Source organism: Copadichromis virginalis, linkage group LG5 (assembly GCF_057382275.1).
Source record: "Copadichromis virginalis isolate Kocher_CV1m ecotype Utaka linkage group LG5, C_Virginalis_male_GT1.1, whole genome shotgun sequence".
NCBI lineage: Eukaryota > Metazoa > Chordata > Actinopteri > Cichliformes > Cichlidae > Copadichromis > Copadichromis virginalis.
In genome coordinates this window covers 14476111-14494230 of record NC_140622.1, presented here as the reverse complement: position 1 = coordinate 14494230, position 18120 = coordinate 14476111, and the positions used below count along the sequence as shown (strand labels likewise).

Here is an 18120-nt window from a genome sequence, read left to right as displayed (position 1 = left end):
TTGAGAACTGATTGTTACTTGTCAAGAAGAGGAACAGTTCCCACTGACTTGGTGCTTCTGGGAGCTTGGGTTAATTTTTATAGAATACTAGCAACTAGGGATAATGAAATAGTTTCAGATTCAGCGTAGTGTAAGAAACCTCCATTACAGAACTGATTTTTCTGTTGTGATGGCCTCAAATGTGTTCCTTTGAAACTATAAAAAGTTATTCAGCTATTCCATGATGTTAGCTTTTTAAAACTCGGCTATCTCTGATAGTTCTTGCTCTGCTAGTTTTTTGTTAGGTGAAGTTCTTTTCATCCCAGGTGAAGCACTATAGAAATTGAATTTAATGAGTTACATTTAGTTAATTTTTACATTTTTTTCATGTATTTTTCTTACTGACTTTAGAAAGGGGACCTTGCTGCTGAATAACAGCTTTGCTGTAATAGCTGCTGTGCTTCTGTCTCTGGGTGAAATGTCAAGATCTTTTGAGATGCTCATCATTGGACGACTCATTATGGGGGTGGATTCTGGTAAGAAATATGCTTTTATAATTTCCCACTCATCAGAGAGTGTAGAACATTCAATATAGAGCATAATGCTGTAGTGTAAGGGAGTACAAAGAAAATATTAATTCAAAGGACCAGGGCGCCTGACTGCAGCCTCATAGACAATGAGCTATCAGAATAAGATTCGACTATGGAGCCTGAGGGTGTGAATAAAACACAGGAAACAAAAGTAGAGCTCAAATATATATATATTATGTTTGTTATGAGAAGTGTATAGACGGATGTACAAAAGAAATAGAAACATATGCATATATATCACAAACAAAAATAATGTTGACAATACAAAACAGCTTAGTAGGTTCCAAAAGGAGGTGGGATGAGGTGTAGTCCAGTATGTGATTTAGTTTAGTTCCATGGACCTGTGATAGGTCATGTGTCAACAATTTGTGATTCAGTCCATAGGTTCACAATTCCTACCGCAACGTAGCGGTGGTCGGGTGGCTCGCCATCTCGCGCTGATCAGGGCTGATCGCGGGAGAACAAAAAAAACCTGACCGTTGAGTCGAGTGTGAGGTAGTGTAAAGATGAATGAATCGGCTGGGTTATTGCACGCTGTCAACTGGCCTGCAGTGCAAAATTTGTCGTGATCTGACAAGTACGCCAACCACAGGGACAACAGCAGCCAGAGGAGCAGGGACATGCAGCTGATTGACCCGGAACTTATACAGGATTCATTCCCGCCACAATAAAGGGACTGGCGGAAGTGGGGTCAGAAGTTACCGTGGTTACACTCTCCCCCCCTAATCTCATGGACGTCCTCGTACATGGACTAGGCTGGCAGCGAATGACTGGTTGGCTGAGGTGTGAAGGCATCGTCTCCTCTTCTTCATCGTCTTGAAGAGCGAAGGAGAAGACAGAACTTAACCCATGCAGGAAGGTCTGAACGCTCTTTAACAGAGGCTTACCAGGCTTGATGTATTGCAGCCGATCAGGAGGATTCCTGGTGCGGGTTGAATGCCTCAAGGGTGGTTCTGCCTCAGGACTGAGAGGCTCTGATTCAGTAGGTGAGTGTTGTGACAAGTTACTTCTGGATGCTTCCGAATCAGAAGACAGACTTTCTTCATCGTGAGAAGTTTCGACAAGATCAACTGGCTCAAAGCCAGCTTCCACGGTTCCGCTAGCAATAACTTGTTCCTCTTCAGCAGGTACAGGTTCCTCCGAGAGGATAGCATTCTCTTCCTCTGTAGCCAATACTACAGGGACATCGGGCTGGTTGATAAGTGGCACAGGTTGCGGAGTATTGGGTAAGTCGATGGTTGTTGTGAAGGTGACAGGTTCAGCAGAGAAGGGAACAGGTAGGTATGAGATTAGTTCCTCTTCGTCATTGTTATCAGCATCATCAGCACGTACAGGAGACACGGGTAAGACAGGCATTTTCCTCTTCTGCTTAGTAAGCATTTCCTTTTCAGGTGGTAAATACCCACAGGGCAGTAGGAGGTCTCGATGTAAAGTTCTCAGGGGCTTGTCTTGGCCTTCGGGTCGAACTGTATACACAGGAAGAGTGCCGGCTTTCTTCACTACAATGTACACAGATGACTCCCATTTATCTGCAAGCTTGTGTTTGCCTCTTAGCCGCACGTTCCTCACAAGAACTCTGTCTCCAACATTCAGCTGTGATGCAGTGACATTTTTATCAAATCTGTTTTTGTTACGTTTCATCACCTTTTCTGAGTTTTCGATGGCCAGCTTGTAACTTTCTTCTAGGTGGGACTTTAGTTTGTCCACATATTGTGTGTGGGATGTTGATCCTTCTTTGGCAAGGGGTAGTCCAAAGGCCAAGTCCACCGGTAAGCGAGGTTGGCGGCCAAACATAAGCTCATATGGTGAAAAACCTGTAACATCGTTTCTTGTGCAATTGTATGCATGCACCAGGGGTTTTACAAAATCTTTCCAATGGGATTTCTGTTGAGCTGTGAGTGTTCCTAGCATATCCAGTAATGTTCAGTTAAACCGTTCAACAGGATTGCCTCTTGGATGGTATGGAGTGGTTCTTATTTTGTGGATCCCAGCCATTTCACAAAGCTCTCGGATGATTCTGGATTCAAAGTCAGGGCCTTGGTCACTGTGCAAACGTTCTGGGATACCATAATGCACAAGAAAGTTGTCCCATAAACATTTGGCAACAGTCCTGGCTTTCTGGTTTGGTGTTGGCACAGCAATGGCATATTTTGTGAAATGGTCAGTTATGACAAGTATGTCTTTGACTCCACGACCTGGTTCCACAGAGAGAAAATCCATGCACACCAGTTCCATGGGATGAGAGGTTTTGATATTGACCAGAGGTGCGGCTCGTTCAGATGGGGATTTGCGTCTCACGCATCTTTCGCACTGTCTTATTTTATTGACCACATCACTTGTCATCTTAGGCCAATAAAACCGGGAACGGACCAAGTCCAGCGTTCTGTCAATTCCCATGTGACCCATTTGATCATGTAGGTGGTTAAGTACAACTGGTCGATATTCCTCAGGTAGCACTAGCTGGTATGCGAAGTCACTTCCCACTTGTCTCTTCCTGACGAGAAGGGTGTTATGGAGCTCCAGTTTATTTACTTCTCGCAGTAATAGAGGTAGATCGGGAAGTTCTTCCCTCAGGAATGGCGGTGGTGACTCGCCTCGTTCAACCTGAGCTATGACATGCCGGATGACAGGGTCAAGGCGTTGTTTGGCTGCAAGGTCAGCTGTTGAGATTTGGGGGAGTACCATGGAGGTGAACTGGATGTCGTCCGTGAAACTGTCAGGCAGACTGTCGACATTGACAGACATGGATAACACCAGAGCAAGATCAGGATCCGTGCTTGAACTGTACATCAGATGACGGTCACAAACTGCTTTGATGGTATGCTGGTCAATAGAGACATAATCTGGTTCATTGAGATGTTGCCATGCAAATCTCCAGATTCGCTCACGTTCTTTCTGTGACAGAGGATCATCAGACAGTTCACCATGAGGTCGGCGAGACAAACCATCAGCATCCGAGTTCTGCTTTCCTGCTCTGTAGATTAATTTGAAGGTGAAAGTGGACAAAGCTGAAAGCCATCTGTAACCGGTAGCGTCAAGTTTTGCTGATGATAAGAGGTATGTTAATGGGTTGCTGTCTGTCACAACTGTAAACTGAGCACCATAAAGGTAGTCGTGGAATTTTTCAGTCACCGCCCACTTCAAAGCAAGAAACTCCAATTTGTGGGCGGGATACTTTGACTCACTCCGGGAAAGACCTCTGCTGGCATATGCTACAGCTCTGTTTTTTCCATCCTGCTCTTGATACAGCACCGCACCAAGACCTGTGGCACTGGCATCAGTGTGGAGTGTGTATGGTTTCTGGGGATCAGCAAATGCCAGAACTGGGGCAGAAGTGAGTTTGTCAATAATGGACTCAAAAGCTTGTTGACACATTTGCGTCCATCGTCCTCCAAATGGCTCTTTGGGGTTGAGGTAATTCTCTGGCTTTACAGTTCGTCTCAGTTTCCTCTGGGAAGGTGGATAACCAGCAGTGAGTTCATGTAACGGCTTGACAATGGCCGAATATCCCTGGACAAAACGTCTGTAGTACCCAGCAAAACCAAGGAAAGATCTTAATTCCTTCAAGTTTTTTGGCACTGGCCAAGAAGTGAGTGTGGAAATCTTGTCCAGATCAGTTTCAACACCAGCCTGGGACACTACATGGCCCAGATACTTCACCGATGTCTGGAAGAACATGCATTTCTCAAGTGAAAGCTTCAAGCCAAAATCTTTGAGTCTGGTGAGAACTTTCATCAGGCGAGCTTCATGTTCCTCAAGAGTTGGTGCAAAGACAATGAGATCGTCAATGAAAACCAAGACTTCTTTTAGATTTAATTCTCCCATGCATTTTTCCATCAGCCGTTGGAAAGTGCTTGGTGCGTTGGTAATCCCTTGTGGCATCCGATTAAATTCCCAAAATCCTACTGGGCAGACAAAGGCAGTCTTTGCCTTATCCTTCTCCTCCATTTCGATTTGGTAGTAACCCGACTTGAGGTCTAGCACCGTGAACCACTTTGATCCTGCAAGTGCGGAGAAGGTGTCTTCCAGTTTAGGCAGAGCATAAGCATCTTTGATTGTTTGCAGATTGAGTTTGCGGTAGTCAATACAAAGACGTATACTGCCGTTCTTTTTGCGTGCAACCACAATTGGAGAGGCAAATGGTGAGTCAGATTCTCTGATAACGCCAGAGTCAAGAAGTTCTTGCAGGTGCTTCCTGACAGCATCAAGATCTTGAGGGTGAATTGGTCATGGTCTTTGCTTGAAAGGAGTTGGATCGGACAATTTGATTTGGTGTTTAACTTTGTTGGTCCTGCCGAAATCCAGATCGTGTTTGGCAAATACTTCAGGAATAGTGTTGAGTTTTTGAACAATGCGTTCTTTCCAGTCTGGAGTTAAGGGGGAATCTCCAAAGTTGTATGGTGGTTGAGATGGAGGTAACGACTCTATAGACTGGTCTGAATACTGGGTGGGTTGCTCTTTGGAAATGACCTCTTGGAAGGCGCTGATTTCTGCAATAATAGCTCGAGCTGGAATGTGGATTTCATGGTCGGACTCATTACTCACTACAACAGGCAGAGAATATGGCCGACGTTTAGGTAAGTCCACAAGGCAGGTTTTTACTAGGAGTCCACCAGGCAGAGAACTGGAGGTGGGGTGTTCCAGAATAACTGCTTTCTCACCTTGGAATAGCCTTGTGACCAGGCATCCCTCAAGGACAGTGGTTTGGCCGGCAGTAATCGTATGCGGTTGGTCTGACTTTAAGATTACAGGAGCATACTGGTCATTTGAATTCTGGATGTGGCGACACTGGAGGATTTTATAAACTGCAATGTAACCGGAACCAGATGGCAGGAATGACTGCTCAGAGAGGGTATCACAGTGTTTGCTGTACGCAACGTCAAGAGTGTTGGTACCAACAAGTATCATTGGGGGTGATTGCTGGACGTCAGGCACGACAAGCGCAAGTGTATCAACATTAATGGATGAACCAAGAAAATTAGCTGGGAACGTCATGTTAATCTCAATGTATCCCAGGTAAGGTACGGCTTGTCCATTTGCTCCTTCTACTTCCAACAGATCATCCAGTGGTTTGATTGGATGGTCTGAAAGGTAAGTATTATAGAAGGAAAAAGGAATCGTAGTAACCTGAGAGCCAGAATCAAGAAGACAGTTGAAATGGTTGCCTTTGATTTGAATTTGGCCTGTGCTTTTGGTCCCCACAAGCCCTTTTGGCAACAATGGAAATTTGTTGTGGTTTCTGGGACTGTTCGTGCACGCAGCTCCTGTGTGTCCCACCACAGAAACTCCTTCTAGTTTAAAGATGAAGTATTTCTAGCGTCCCACTCTTGCTGTTTTTTTCTTAATTGGCTCTTTTTCTGTTCAACAAGACTGGAGTTTGCTCTGTTGTTGCAGGTGGAAGAAACATGGCCATCTTCTCCACAGTTAAAACAGTACCATGGCTTGGGTCTGGTATTTGACTGAGGTGAAGAATGACTGGATTTGGTTTGTCGTGGCTTAAACTTTAACTCGGTTGGACTTTTTTTGGACAAAAGTTGGGACATTTGCTGTTGGAGGGTTTGGAGTTGTTTTTTCATTTCTTTTAGCTCTTCATTGGCTGTAGAGTGCCCACAAGAACAAGTACTTTGGGATTGGATGTTAGCTTTTTGTTTTGATGAACCGATGTATTTCTTCATAAGTAACTCCTTAGCAATTTGTCTGTCTTCTTCTGTCCGTAACGACAACAACAAGTCAGAGAAAGGTGGTGGGTTGTCCTTTTGCTGTTCTAATTGTAGTTTGGTTAGTATAGTGTTATCCCAACACCCACGACAAAACTGCTTCAGCAGATGCTTATTCATGTCAGCAGCTGCAAGTCCTCCTTGCTTTACAACAGTGCTGAGGGTTAGCTGCAATCTTTGGAGGTAAGCGGATGGTCGTTCACCTGGATTTTGAAGAATGTTTAAGTATTGAGCATACAATTCTTCACCATCTTGAACTGTTCCAAAAGCGGAGTCAAGTACACTTAGTATGACTGAAGGCAATGTGTTGGGACTTAGACCTTTAACCAAATCAGCAGCAGGTGACAACAGGCTCTCTATAATACGCCTGGCGACGTATAGAGCTGACAAACTGGGGTCGGCAAGCAGTAGATCAATTTGGGAACGCCATGATTCAAAATCTGCTTCACTACTTGGCTTAGGAATCCTTCCTGAAAAAGCACGGAGACGTAGTGAAGTTGTGGTGCTTATGTCTGGGTTTCGGACCACATGCTCAACAACAACCCTTTGTATTTGTGGTGGGTTGAGATCAGGGGCTGTGAGTGATACTCTTGGAGTTGGTCCAGTCTGGCTTTGACGAGGTCGTGCCCCCTGCTGGTCAGTGGAAACCTGTCTGGCAGGAGGTGAAGACAATTGCTGCCGCTCCAGTTCCCTTTCTTCTTCCTCTACACCAATGTCCTCATCTACTCCATTTTCCTCATCATATTCAATTTTTCCATCATCACCTGCTCCTGCTTCATGCAAATGTTGACCAATCTGCCTCATTACTGTCTTCAAGACATCTTCAAACCGGTGCCCGCTGCGATCAGCAATATGCTTGAGCTCTTTGAGGTAATTGGGAGGGGGACTGCTGCTGTCCTCCGTGGCGGCGTACTCACAGGCCAAAGCTGTGACGCGGAAAACAAGGTCGGCAACACTTTTAGAACAGTGGGTGTATGGCAGAAACGGCTCTAGAGTTGTAAAAGCAGTGGTATCTACAAACTCAGCGATCAGGTTTTTGAAGAAAGTACTTGCGGGATCATTTACGTAAAAATGACGGCTAAGATTCCCATAAGTACGCAAGTAGTCAAGAATTTCATTATCAGATTTTGTGTTAGACACACCGGAGATCATCACTGACTGTGATATATTTATGCCAGAAAGTGCAACTGAATCCATTTTTGATTTTATGTTCAGCAAAAGCGAAGTAAATAAGTAAAGAAAATTGTACGTAAGACCCCAAAATATTCACACACAAAGGCTCCTGGCTGGTTCGCCACTTGTAACGCGGTTAAAGGACCAGGGCGCCTGACTGCAGCCTCATAGACAATGAGCTATCAGAATAAGATTCGACTATGGAGCCTGAGGGTGTGAATAAAACACAGGAAACAAAAGTAGAGCTCAAATATATATATATTATGTTTGTTATGAGAAGTGTATAGACGGATGTACAAAAGAAATAGAAACATATGCATATATATCACAAACAAAAATAATGTTGACAATACAAAACAGCTTAGTAGGTTCCAAAAGGAGGTGGGATGAGGTGTAGTCCAGTATGTGATTTAGTTTAGTTCCATGGACCTGTGATAGGTCATGTGTCAACAATTTGTGATTCAGTCCATAGGTTCACAATTCCTACCGCAACGTAGCGGTGGTCGGGTGGCTCGCCATCTCGCGCTGATCAGGGCTGATCGCGGGAGAACAAAAAAAAACCTGACCGTTGAGTCGAGTGTGAGGTAGTGTAAAGATGAATGAATCGGCCGGGTTATTGCACGCTGTCAACTGGCCTGCAGTGCAAAATTTGTCGTGATCTGACAAGTACGCCAACCACAGGGACAACAGCAGCCAGAGGAGCAGGGACATGCAGCTGATTGACCCGGAACTTATACAGGATTCATTCCCGCCACAATAAAGGGACTGGCGGAAGTGGGGTCAGAAGTTACCGTGGTTACATAATCATGTAAATTATGATGATATTTTTAAGTTTAATCTGGTTGACCTTATCAGAAAATGTTAATTACATACATCACCTCTTGTAGTGACGCTGGCTTTTTACTTACTTCTACGACTATGGGAATTCATTATCATCAGGTTATTCTAAAAGGTCCATGAAAAACCTCCAGTTAGTCCAAAATGCTGCAGTGAGAGTACTGGACATGGGCGAGGACAAAATACTGTATTTCTTCCATATTAACATCTCGAATAAACAGGACCCATCCATCCATCCATCCATCCATCCATCCATCCATTCTCTTCCGCTTATCCTTTTCAGGGTCGCGGGGGGCGCTGGAGCCCATCCCAGCCGTCATAGGGCGAAAGGCGGGGTACACCCTGGACAGGTCGCCAGTCTGTCACAGGGCTAAACAGGACCCATCATACCTTATAGACTTGATAGTACCATATTATCCTAATAGAGCACTTTGCTCTCAGACTGGAGGCTTACTTCTGGTTCCTGGGCTGCAGGTCACTGCTGTAGTCCTTTCAGTCCCTGGGGTCACATCAGCTAAGATGTGCTTCTTGGTGTCAATCGTGCGAATCACTTGCATCAGGTTTGAATTGGTGTGAGATGTTCCCCCATCCTGAATCACATGAGTCATTAAGATGACTTGACTCAATGTGTGAGTGTGGGTAGAGTCGTCTGGAAAGGTATCTCAAGACTATGTTGCAGATAAATGGTGTCACAGGCCACGACCTCCACTCAGTGATGGTCATTCAAAGAGCACATCCAAGGTGATAGCACTATTAGAGGTCAAATACCTGGGACTTCCCATCTGGTGTTAGAACTGAAGAAGCCATTGTGTGTTTTAAATTCAATGATCACTGATTTCACATGTGCTAAAAAAGTGCTACCTCATAAAATGCAACTCAGTTTTGGTTTTAACAGTAGCTTGGTTATACCACAACGGAGAAATAGTAGCTACCTTTAAAAAAAATACACACATTTACAGAAGCGTGGGGTAACTTGTTTACAAATTGTAGTGTGTGGAAATTGATTTGTTTTTAAGTATTAACTTGTTCTTCAGTGTAGACCGTTTCTAATGCACAGACCATCAATACTAGTACCCATGACTGTGCCCCACAGTTCAAGACAGCCAACTGTGAAATGTGACTTGATGTTCAGTGTGTGTTAGTGCAGTGGAGCTGTTGGTGTGTCTGCACATTTATGTGGTAAAACAAAACAGACTTCGATACTGATAAAAACACCCCCAATGCTTTTAAAGACAGCTGATGCTTACAGATCCTAGATACGGCCAAGATACGTGAATGCATATTCCTCTACTATGTCAATACATACTGATGACAGGGGTGTCTACATAGACACGAATATATTGTTTTTAATAGGTTTTAATATATTGTTTGCTTGTTTCTTTCTGACAGGTATTGCTCTCAGTGCTCTCCCCATGTACCTGGGAGAAATTTCCCCAAAACACTTCAGAGGTATGATTGGCCAGTTCAACTCCATTCTAATCTGCTTAGGAGTGTTCACTGGGCAAGTGCTGGGGATGCCTGAGCTGCTGGGTCAGGTTAGTGGTTTAGGAGGCTATGAACGATTACATTTTGAAAGTGTGCTGTACAGGGAGTGCAGAATTATTAGGCAAATGAGTATTTTGTCCACATCATCCTCTTCATGCATGTTGTCTTATTCCAAGCTGTATAGGCTCGAAAGCCTACTACCAATTAAGCATATTAGGTGATGTGCATCTCTGTAATGAGAAGGGGTGTGGTCTAATGACATCAACACCCTATATCAGGTGTGCATAATTATTAGGCAACGTCCTTTCCTTTGGCAAAATGGGTCAAAAGAAGGACTTGACAGGCTCAGAAAAGTCAGAAATAGTGAGATATCTTGCAGAGGGATGCAGCAGTCTCAAAATTGCAAAGCTTCTGAAGCGTGATCATCGACCAATCAAGCGTTTCATTCAAAATAGTCAACAGGGTCGCAAGAAGCGTGTGGAAAAACCAAGGCGCAAAATAACTGCCCATGAACTGAGAAAAGTCAAGCGTGCAGCTGCCAAGATGCCACTTGCCACCAGTTTGGCCATATTTCAGAGCTGCAACATCACTGGAGTGCCCAAAAGCACAAGGTGTGCAATACTCAGAGACATGGCCAAGGTAAGAAAGGCTGAAAGACGACCACCACTGAACAAGACACACAAGCTGAAACGTCAAGACTGGGCCAAGAAATATCTCAAGACTGGTTTTTCTAAGGTTTTATGGACTGATGAAATGAGAGTGAGTCTTGATGGGCCAGATGGATGGGCCCGTGGCTGGATTGGTAAAGGGCAGAGAGCTCCAGTCCGACTCAGACGCCAGCAAGGTGGAGGTGGAGTACTGGTTTGGGCTGGTATCATCAAAGATGAGCTTGTGGGGCCTTTTCGGGTTGAGGATGGAGTCAAGCTCAACTCCCAGTCCTACTGCCAGTTTCTGGAAGACACCTTCTTCAAGCAGTGGTACAGGAAGAAGTCTGCATCCTTCAAGAAAAACATGATTTTCATGCAGGACAATGCTCCATCACACGCGTCCAAGTACTCCACAGCGTGGCTGGCAAGAAAGGGTATAAAAGAAGAAAAACTAATGACATGGCCTCCTTGTTCACCTGATCTGAACCCCATTGAGAACCTGTGGTCCATCATCAAATGTGAGATTTACAAGGAGGGAAAACAGTACACCTCTCTGAACAGTGTCTGGGAGGCTGTGGTTGCTGCTGCACGCAATGTTGATGGTGAACAGATCAAAACACTGACAGAATCCATGGATGGCAGGCTTTTGAGTGTCCTTGCAAAGAAAGGTGGCTATATTGGTCGCTGATTTGTTTTTGTTTTGTTTTTGAATGTCAGAAATGTATATTTGTGAATGTGGAGATGTTATATTGGTTTCACTGGTAAAAATAAATAATTGTAATGGGTATATATTTGTTTTTTGTTAAGTTTCCTAATAATTATGCACAGTAATAGTCACCTGCACACACAGATATCCCCCTAAAATAGCTAAAACTAAAAACAAACTAAAAACTACTTCCAAAAACATTCAGCTTTGATATTAATGAGTTTTTTGGGTTCATTGAGAACATGGTTGTTGTTCAATAATAAAATTATTCCTCAAAAATACAACTTGCCTAATAATTCTGCACTCCCTGTATATGTCGTGTTGTTTTCTGTAAGAATGGTTTTGAGGCTGGAGAAATTTTAAATCAAGACAAGAAATTTGAGTTTAGTAAATGAAAAGTGGGCTAAACATAACCACCACATCACTCCAAGTTTTTAGTATATTGTCTGTGGAGAAGGTCTGTTGACTGTGGATGTCTGGTAGTGGTGGTGGGGAATTTCTTTATTATTTTTTCCCTTGACTGTAATAAAGTTTGCTCTCGAGTCACTGTCATAAACAAACTGCACTTAAAGGCATTTCAGCAAGCCCAAAGCCAGTGTGAGTGAGTGAGTGAGGAATCTGAATCAATAAATTATGCTAAAAGTCATATAAATTGGCACTTTAAGTAAAATGTGAACCTGTCATGACTTTGGTGATGCATTTAGATAAAGTACTATTCACCTATTGTGAGAGTCACTTGTCACTGGTTGAACTGGTTCCAGTCTTGGTTTACATTTTGTGTTTTGTTCTTAGCTGAATTTTTAGATTTTGACTTATTTATTATTCTAGTCTAATGTGAGACTTAGTTCTCACATTATTGATAAGATAAGATTTTATTGCTTATTTTTAATGTGGTAACCAGTTACATGTTCTGTTTTGTCTTGTTTTGTCTTCTTTCCGGTGTATTGTTATATTTAATAGTAGTATTAGTAGTTTCCTCAGCTTGTGTCTTATTGTACCTTATTTCTGCATTCATGCCTCTGTCCCTCCGTGTTGCCTAGTCTCTGACATCTTAAGTTCTTGTGTTGGTGTTTGTTAGTTTCCTTTGGTTGTTTCCGGTTTTGCTTTGAAGCGTAGTTTTCTTTCATGTCTGCTGTCAGGTTTGCTTCCTTCCTGTCCTCTGATTCCCTGATTGTTTTCACCTGTTGTTAATTGCTTTCACTTGTGTCTCCCCGCTCATCTGCTCGTTGTCCCCAGTGACTTCTGAGTATTTATAATCTTGTCTGCTTTTTTGTCCTTTTTGTCAATGTGTGTGTGTGTGTGTGTGTGTGTGTGTGTGTGTGTGTGTGTGCAGCCAGCCCAATTTATTCTCTCTGGATTTTCATGTACCTCATGTTGTGGTTTTTGTTATTTTTTGTATCTTTTGCATCAGCTGTACTAAAGGCTCGCTGTCAGCTCATTCTTTTGTTTCTTGGATCCTGTTTGTTTCCTCTCCCCTGCCTGACAGGTTCCACTATATGTCTGACTTACAACATAAACCTATCAATATTAACTAGAAAAAACACTTTGAAAAAATACAGTACTTAATGAGTAGTAAAAAAATTTATTTTATCACCGATAGCTCACAAATTGTTCATATTTTGTTCATATTTGGCATGTTTAGTTCACACACTGAGAGGAACCAGCACATCAGTTTAAACTTTGGTAAAGACAGTGAAAAAGTCAAATCTTTTCCATCCGGACTGGACAATGCCAAGATCAAATGCACCCAGACAACCTGGCTGCTGGGGAGTTTCTAGTATTTCAATGTTGAAAGCAAAAACGAAATTCTCTATAACTGCATGTAGCAAGGAGACTATCCCAACTAACAAAGGATGAGAGACACATTACACCCTGGACAGGTTGCCAGTGTGTTGCAGGGCTAACACAGAGCAACAACTATTCAGACTCACATTCACACCTATGAGCAATTTAGAACCTGGAGTGAACCCCTCCTAGGACCTGGTGTCCACATATGTGGACATCACATTTTGGGTTGTCTAGACCGAAATTTCTTTGTGCCTCTCACGTCTGTGTGTGACCTTGGTGACTAGGTGGCATTAAGGTGAGAATTAACCACCAGCGTTTAAATGTCAATGTAACACTGGTGGTGCAATACTAGTAGTGAGCATGTAAGACCTGTTAGTGCTACTTCTTGCCTTCTTTGGATGTAGTACGGGCAGAATAGTTACCTTTAACCACAGTATGAGGACAGAAGGGAAATATCGGCCAGATCAGACAGGTTCTACAGGGTGGGCCATTTATATGGATACACCGTAATAACATGGGAATGGTTGGTGATATTAAAGTCCTGTTTGTGGCACATTAGTATATGTGAGGGGGCAAACTCCTCAAGATGGGTGGTGACCATGGTGGCCATTTGGAAGTCGTCCATCTTGAATACAACTTTTGTTTTTTCAATGGGAAGAGGGCCATGTGACACATCAAACTTATTGGTAATGTCACAAGAAAAACAATGGTGTGCTTGGTTTCAACATAACCTATATGAAATCATTCTTTTTTGAACAAAACTCAAAACAGAGCCAATTAATCTTTCAGTCATTTCAAACCCCCCCCCCAATCCCACATGCATACTATCCTTTAGGGCTAAGCCCCGGGTGTATCAAATGTCTGCCTCCGCCTCTGCTCTGGAATACAGTATCACTCTTATTATTCTCGCCGGAGAAAGGACTTTCACTATCCAGCTAGCTTCTTCGCCGCACGGGTAAACGGATCTTTGACCGTCTGTGTCTCTGGCGTATCTGACTGGCACACGAAGGCACACACAGGTGTCTAAGCAGCGCACACAGACAGGGGAGGGTCAGACCGGCCAATGATTGGTCGCTCAGTGGATCTAACAAACACACTCTAAAGGACTAAGTCCTGCCCCCACACCATTTAAATATTACATATACATATGTACATATTAATTAAACTTATGTTTACATGCTTTTTATCAGTATTTATTATAATTAACTTTGTTTTTATCAATTTTTATTCCCATTGTGAGAGTATGAATATTTATACTTTTAATCCCGTTTTTAACACCGGGTTACATCAAGGTCGTTCTATTAGTCAGTCGTACTGATGACGCCTCAGTGGCAGACTTATTCGCTCTACAGCTTCAGCATAGCAGAAAATTTCATTTTGACTTGATATTCAAGCATGAAGTCATACTGAAGGAAAAAGTTCCAACTCTGCTCACACTATTACTCCTCCCTTTCTAAGGCTGGCTGAAAGCGCTTTGGCCATGAGCAATGGCTTCCTCTGCCACTTGAGCAACAAACTCCCGTTTTTACCCTTCACGCTATCTGATTGGTTCTATCGGTTCCTTATTTCAATAGGCTATTTAGTAGGAGTTCTCAGACACACCTTGTTTACCCTTGAGGAAATATTATTCATTTTATCCTTTCTCACCTCACTGCTCACTGTGCACAACTTTAGCCATGTTGACTTGGTCTGCTGCTGGAATGTTTTTATAACAGATTATTTATGTGCTAGATTTTCAGTTTATCTGTTGGGGCTGGAAACAGACATTAGCCTAAGGCACAGATGCTTTGAAAGCCAAAATCAGTTGTGTAATATGAACAGAAAGCCAATAATCTAAGTGCTCTACTCCTGGCAACATTTATTGACATTAGATCACTGCTTGCTTTGGCATCATATTAAAACAGGAATAATAATGGAATATGTTTTCCCAGAATTGCTTTTCCAAATTTAAAGTATGACATTACACTTTTTGGCACCAGCCTGCTCAGATAGTTTTGGATTATGACTTTAAAATATATAAATAAAAAAAAGATGTATATTTATTCCAGAATGATCATGTGAGAATGTGCGGTTTTCTGTTTCTCTGTGTTACCCATGTGATGGACTGGCAACCTGTCTAGGGTGCACCCCAGAGATGTTAGGGATTTTTCTGCCTAAAAAGGAGGTTAAAAAGAAACTAAACCTAAAATAAAAATATACTTTTTTTTGTTAGAAAAAAAGGGATGTGCTGTTACAAATCAAGTTTGGTGAATGATCAGCTTTTGCTTTACGATGTTTGTGTGACATATAAAAAACCCAGACGCTGGAGTGGAAGTGGAAGATAATGAGTGGCTGGATACAAAAAAAACCCCATCCACTTTATGTCTTTAATCTAAATCTAAAGTGCCCACTCCCATCTTTTTTAAGTCTTCTGTAATGTTGTGCTGCTGGTTGTCACGCTCGTCCGAAACAGTTACACCTGATAGCCATTAGCATTAAGCTTCTGTAGGCGGTGCATTGTTTGACAAAGCATTAACATGCCATTCCAAATTTCACATTTCACAAATTGATCCCTGTTCACAAAGTCACACCTAGTCCTCCAGTAGCCTTTCAGTGTGTAATCAAGTCATAAAAGAAAGAAAGAAAAAGCAATTGAGTGTACAAAGCTGAGCACCTGTATGCAAATGTAATTCATAAATGTGTGCCAGCACATTAACCACATCAACAAATGTTAATGCATATGAAGTGACACTGATTTGTCAGTGTAATTGTTTGTGTTTGATAACGTAGTTCAAAGGCTTCAAAGACCAGACTGTATCTGCGTCCTGCTTTGTTTGAAGCTTATCCTTTTGTTCAGAAACCTATATGCATAATGCACATCTCCAGCAGCGCATGAACTGTCTTTCCAACAACGAGAATACAAGCCAGTGGATTTTGGCTCCAGCTTCCTTTTACGTAATTTCTGTGGACCAATGCCCATCCTGAATAAAGGCACGAGTGTTGTAGTGATGAATTTGGTTTTTTGTTACTTTCTTCTGCCTTTTGCATGGCTGTCCTGCAAATATGTGATGCATTCCTGCTCTGGTTAAAAAAAGAAAAGAAAAAAAAGATAAACATAATTAAAATAATGTATTCAACTTCCTAAACCAAATTCATTCCCCTATAAACTGCTTTGCATTTTAACCTTTGTTTCAAAAAGATAAACCAAAATAAAATCAATGATATCTTTACGCAAACCTGCTCACTCTTTATTTGATGAAGTGCTCTCCTATTTTCTTCCATTGCTACCTTGCACTTTACCATTAAATATTGGTGTTATTTTATAGCTTTAGGCAAACAAAAGGATTTCTTTTTTATTTGTAAAGCATTGATTTGTCGCATGTCAATATGACCTGCTGACCACATCTCTAAATTGAGTTTTGTGTTGACATACAGCCCCACTTATCACGTTTCTTTGCTTTTCATTTCACAAGTAAATCACAGACATATGTGACAGGATCTTAACCAGTCATCCACTGTGCATGTGCAAGATAGTGAAGCTATCAGCCTGCCTTGACTACAGCTAGAGTCATATGAAAGGGACATGATATAATATCACTTGGTCCTTGACAGGTTCTAAAATAATTTAAATAAATCTTCAGATGAGCAACAACATGTGTCACACTTTCTTTCTTTCTCTTATTTAGCATAACTGGACCAAAATTCAGAAGAAGTGTGTGTGAAAAACGACAGCCCGTTATTCAGTAGCCTGCACAACTACCTTTAGCAGTAGTACATTGAAGTAAACATTTTCTGTATGACTATCCGTCTCTTATGTTGTTGTGGGGGAATTTTGGCCCACTCTTCTTTACATTGTTGCCTCTATGCATTGAGGTTTGCAGGCATGCATTTATTCCAGGCTCTTTTAAGGTCCCACCAAAGCATTTCACTTAGGTTGAGGGCTGGACTTTGTCTGGGCCATTGCAGCACCTTGATTCTTTTCTAGGCATTCTGTGTAGATTTGCTGCTGTGCTTGGGACAGACTCACATTTGACTCTAGAAAGCAAACCCAAATCATCACTCCTCTAATACCATGCTTGAGAGGTAATGAGGTGTTTGTGGTGCATCGTGGCCAAACATCTCCACTTTGGTCATATTAGTCCAAAGGACATTGTTCCAAAGTCTTGAGGTGTTTTTTGATGTAACTTTACAAAGCTTAGCTGTGCTGCTATGTTATTTTTTAAAGTGAACAGACTTTCCCCTGTAAACCTTTCCAAACAAGTCATGCTTGCTCAGTCTTTTTCTTTATTGTACTGTGATGAACTTTAAAATTTAACATTCTAACTGAAGCCTGTGATGTAGTGTGAGATGTAGCTCTTGGATTTTTTGCAATTTCTCTGAGCATTGCACAGTCTGACCTTGGGCTCAATTTACCGGGATGTCTGCTCTTAGAAACAGCTCAACTTGGTGAATCTTTGTCGCTGTAGAATGAATGATTGACTTCAAATTGTTTAGAAATGACATTATAAATCTACCCATATTGATGAGCAGCATTGCTTCTCCAAGATCCCTGATGATGTCTGTATTAATGCACACCTGAGTGCTTCAGACCAGTAAGTTACCAAAACATCTGCTTTTATAGAGACGTTCACACTTGCTAATGATCAATTATTCAATTCAATTTGATTTTTAACACCTGGATACTTTCTATTGTAAGCTGTGTATACTTAATTTTCCACATGACATTCTTTATCACATAGATACTTAGACTGTAGATTGGTTGTTATATATGGGGAATACATACATTCATTTATTAACAGGATAAAAAAAAAACAATTAAAACAAATATGTTCTGTAAGTTTTTTCTGTTAATGAGTCTAGATTTGTTGGAAAGCCCAAGGTCTCTCAAGCTGATTGCTTTTATACGTGTGTACCATGTTAATATTTTTGAACCCACATTGTCACAGGGTATGAATCATCTGTCTGTCAAATAATAGAAAAGAATATAATATGCGGTAAGAGTTTAAGGCTTGTGTGAATCCAGCACTTTCACATTTTCCCTAGTAGAAGGAGTCTTCTTTAATATTTTAAGAACAGCACACACCAGGTCTGTTCCTCTGACAGACCATCGGGAAAACAGGCTTACAGAGAAGGTGACTTTCATCAGAAACAGCTTTTCATCTGATCCTGGCAGATGTCCATCTATAAAGTATTCCAATGGCTGAGATCCTGGTGCCATG

The 18120-nt window shown here is 42.0% G+C and overlaps 1 protein-coding gene across 3 annotated transcripts in view; it reads left to right on the top strand.

The window, feature by feature from the left end:
- The window catches only part of slc2a9l2 (solute carrier family 2 member 9, like 2), a 105870-nt gene that overhangs the window by 20860 nt on the left and 66890 nt on the right, over positions 1-18120 (top strand). For all 3 annotated transcript variants that reach the window (XM_085456079.1, XM_085456080.1, XM_085456078.1), the window contains exons 5-6: positions 391-515; positions 9686-9831. In XM_085456079.1, coding sequence (XP_085312205.1) covers positions 391-515; positions 9686-9831 — 271 coding nt within the window. The remainder of the gene's footprint in view (positions 1-390; positions 516-9685; positions 9832-18120) is intronic.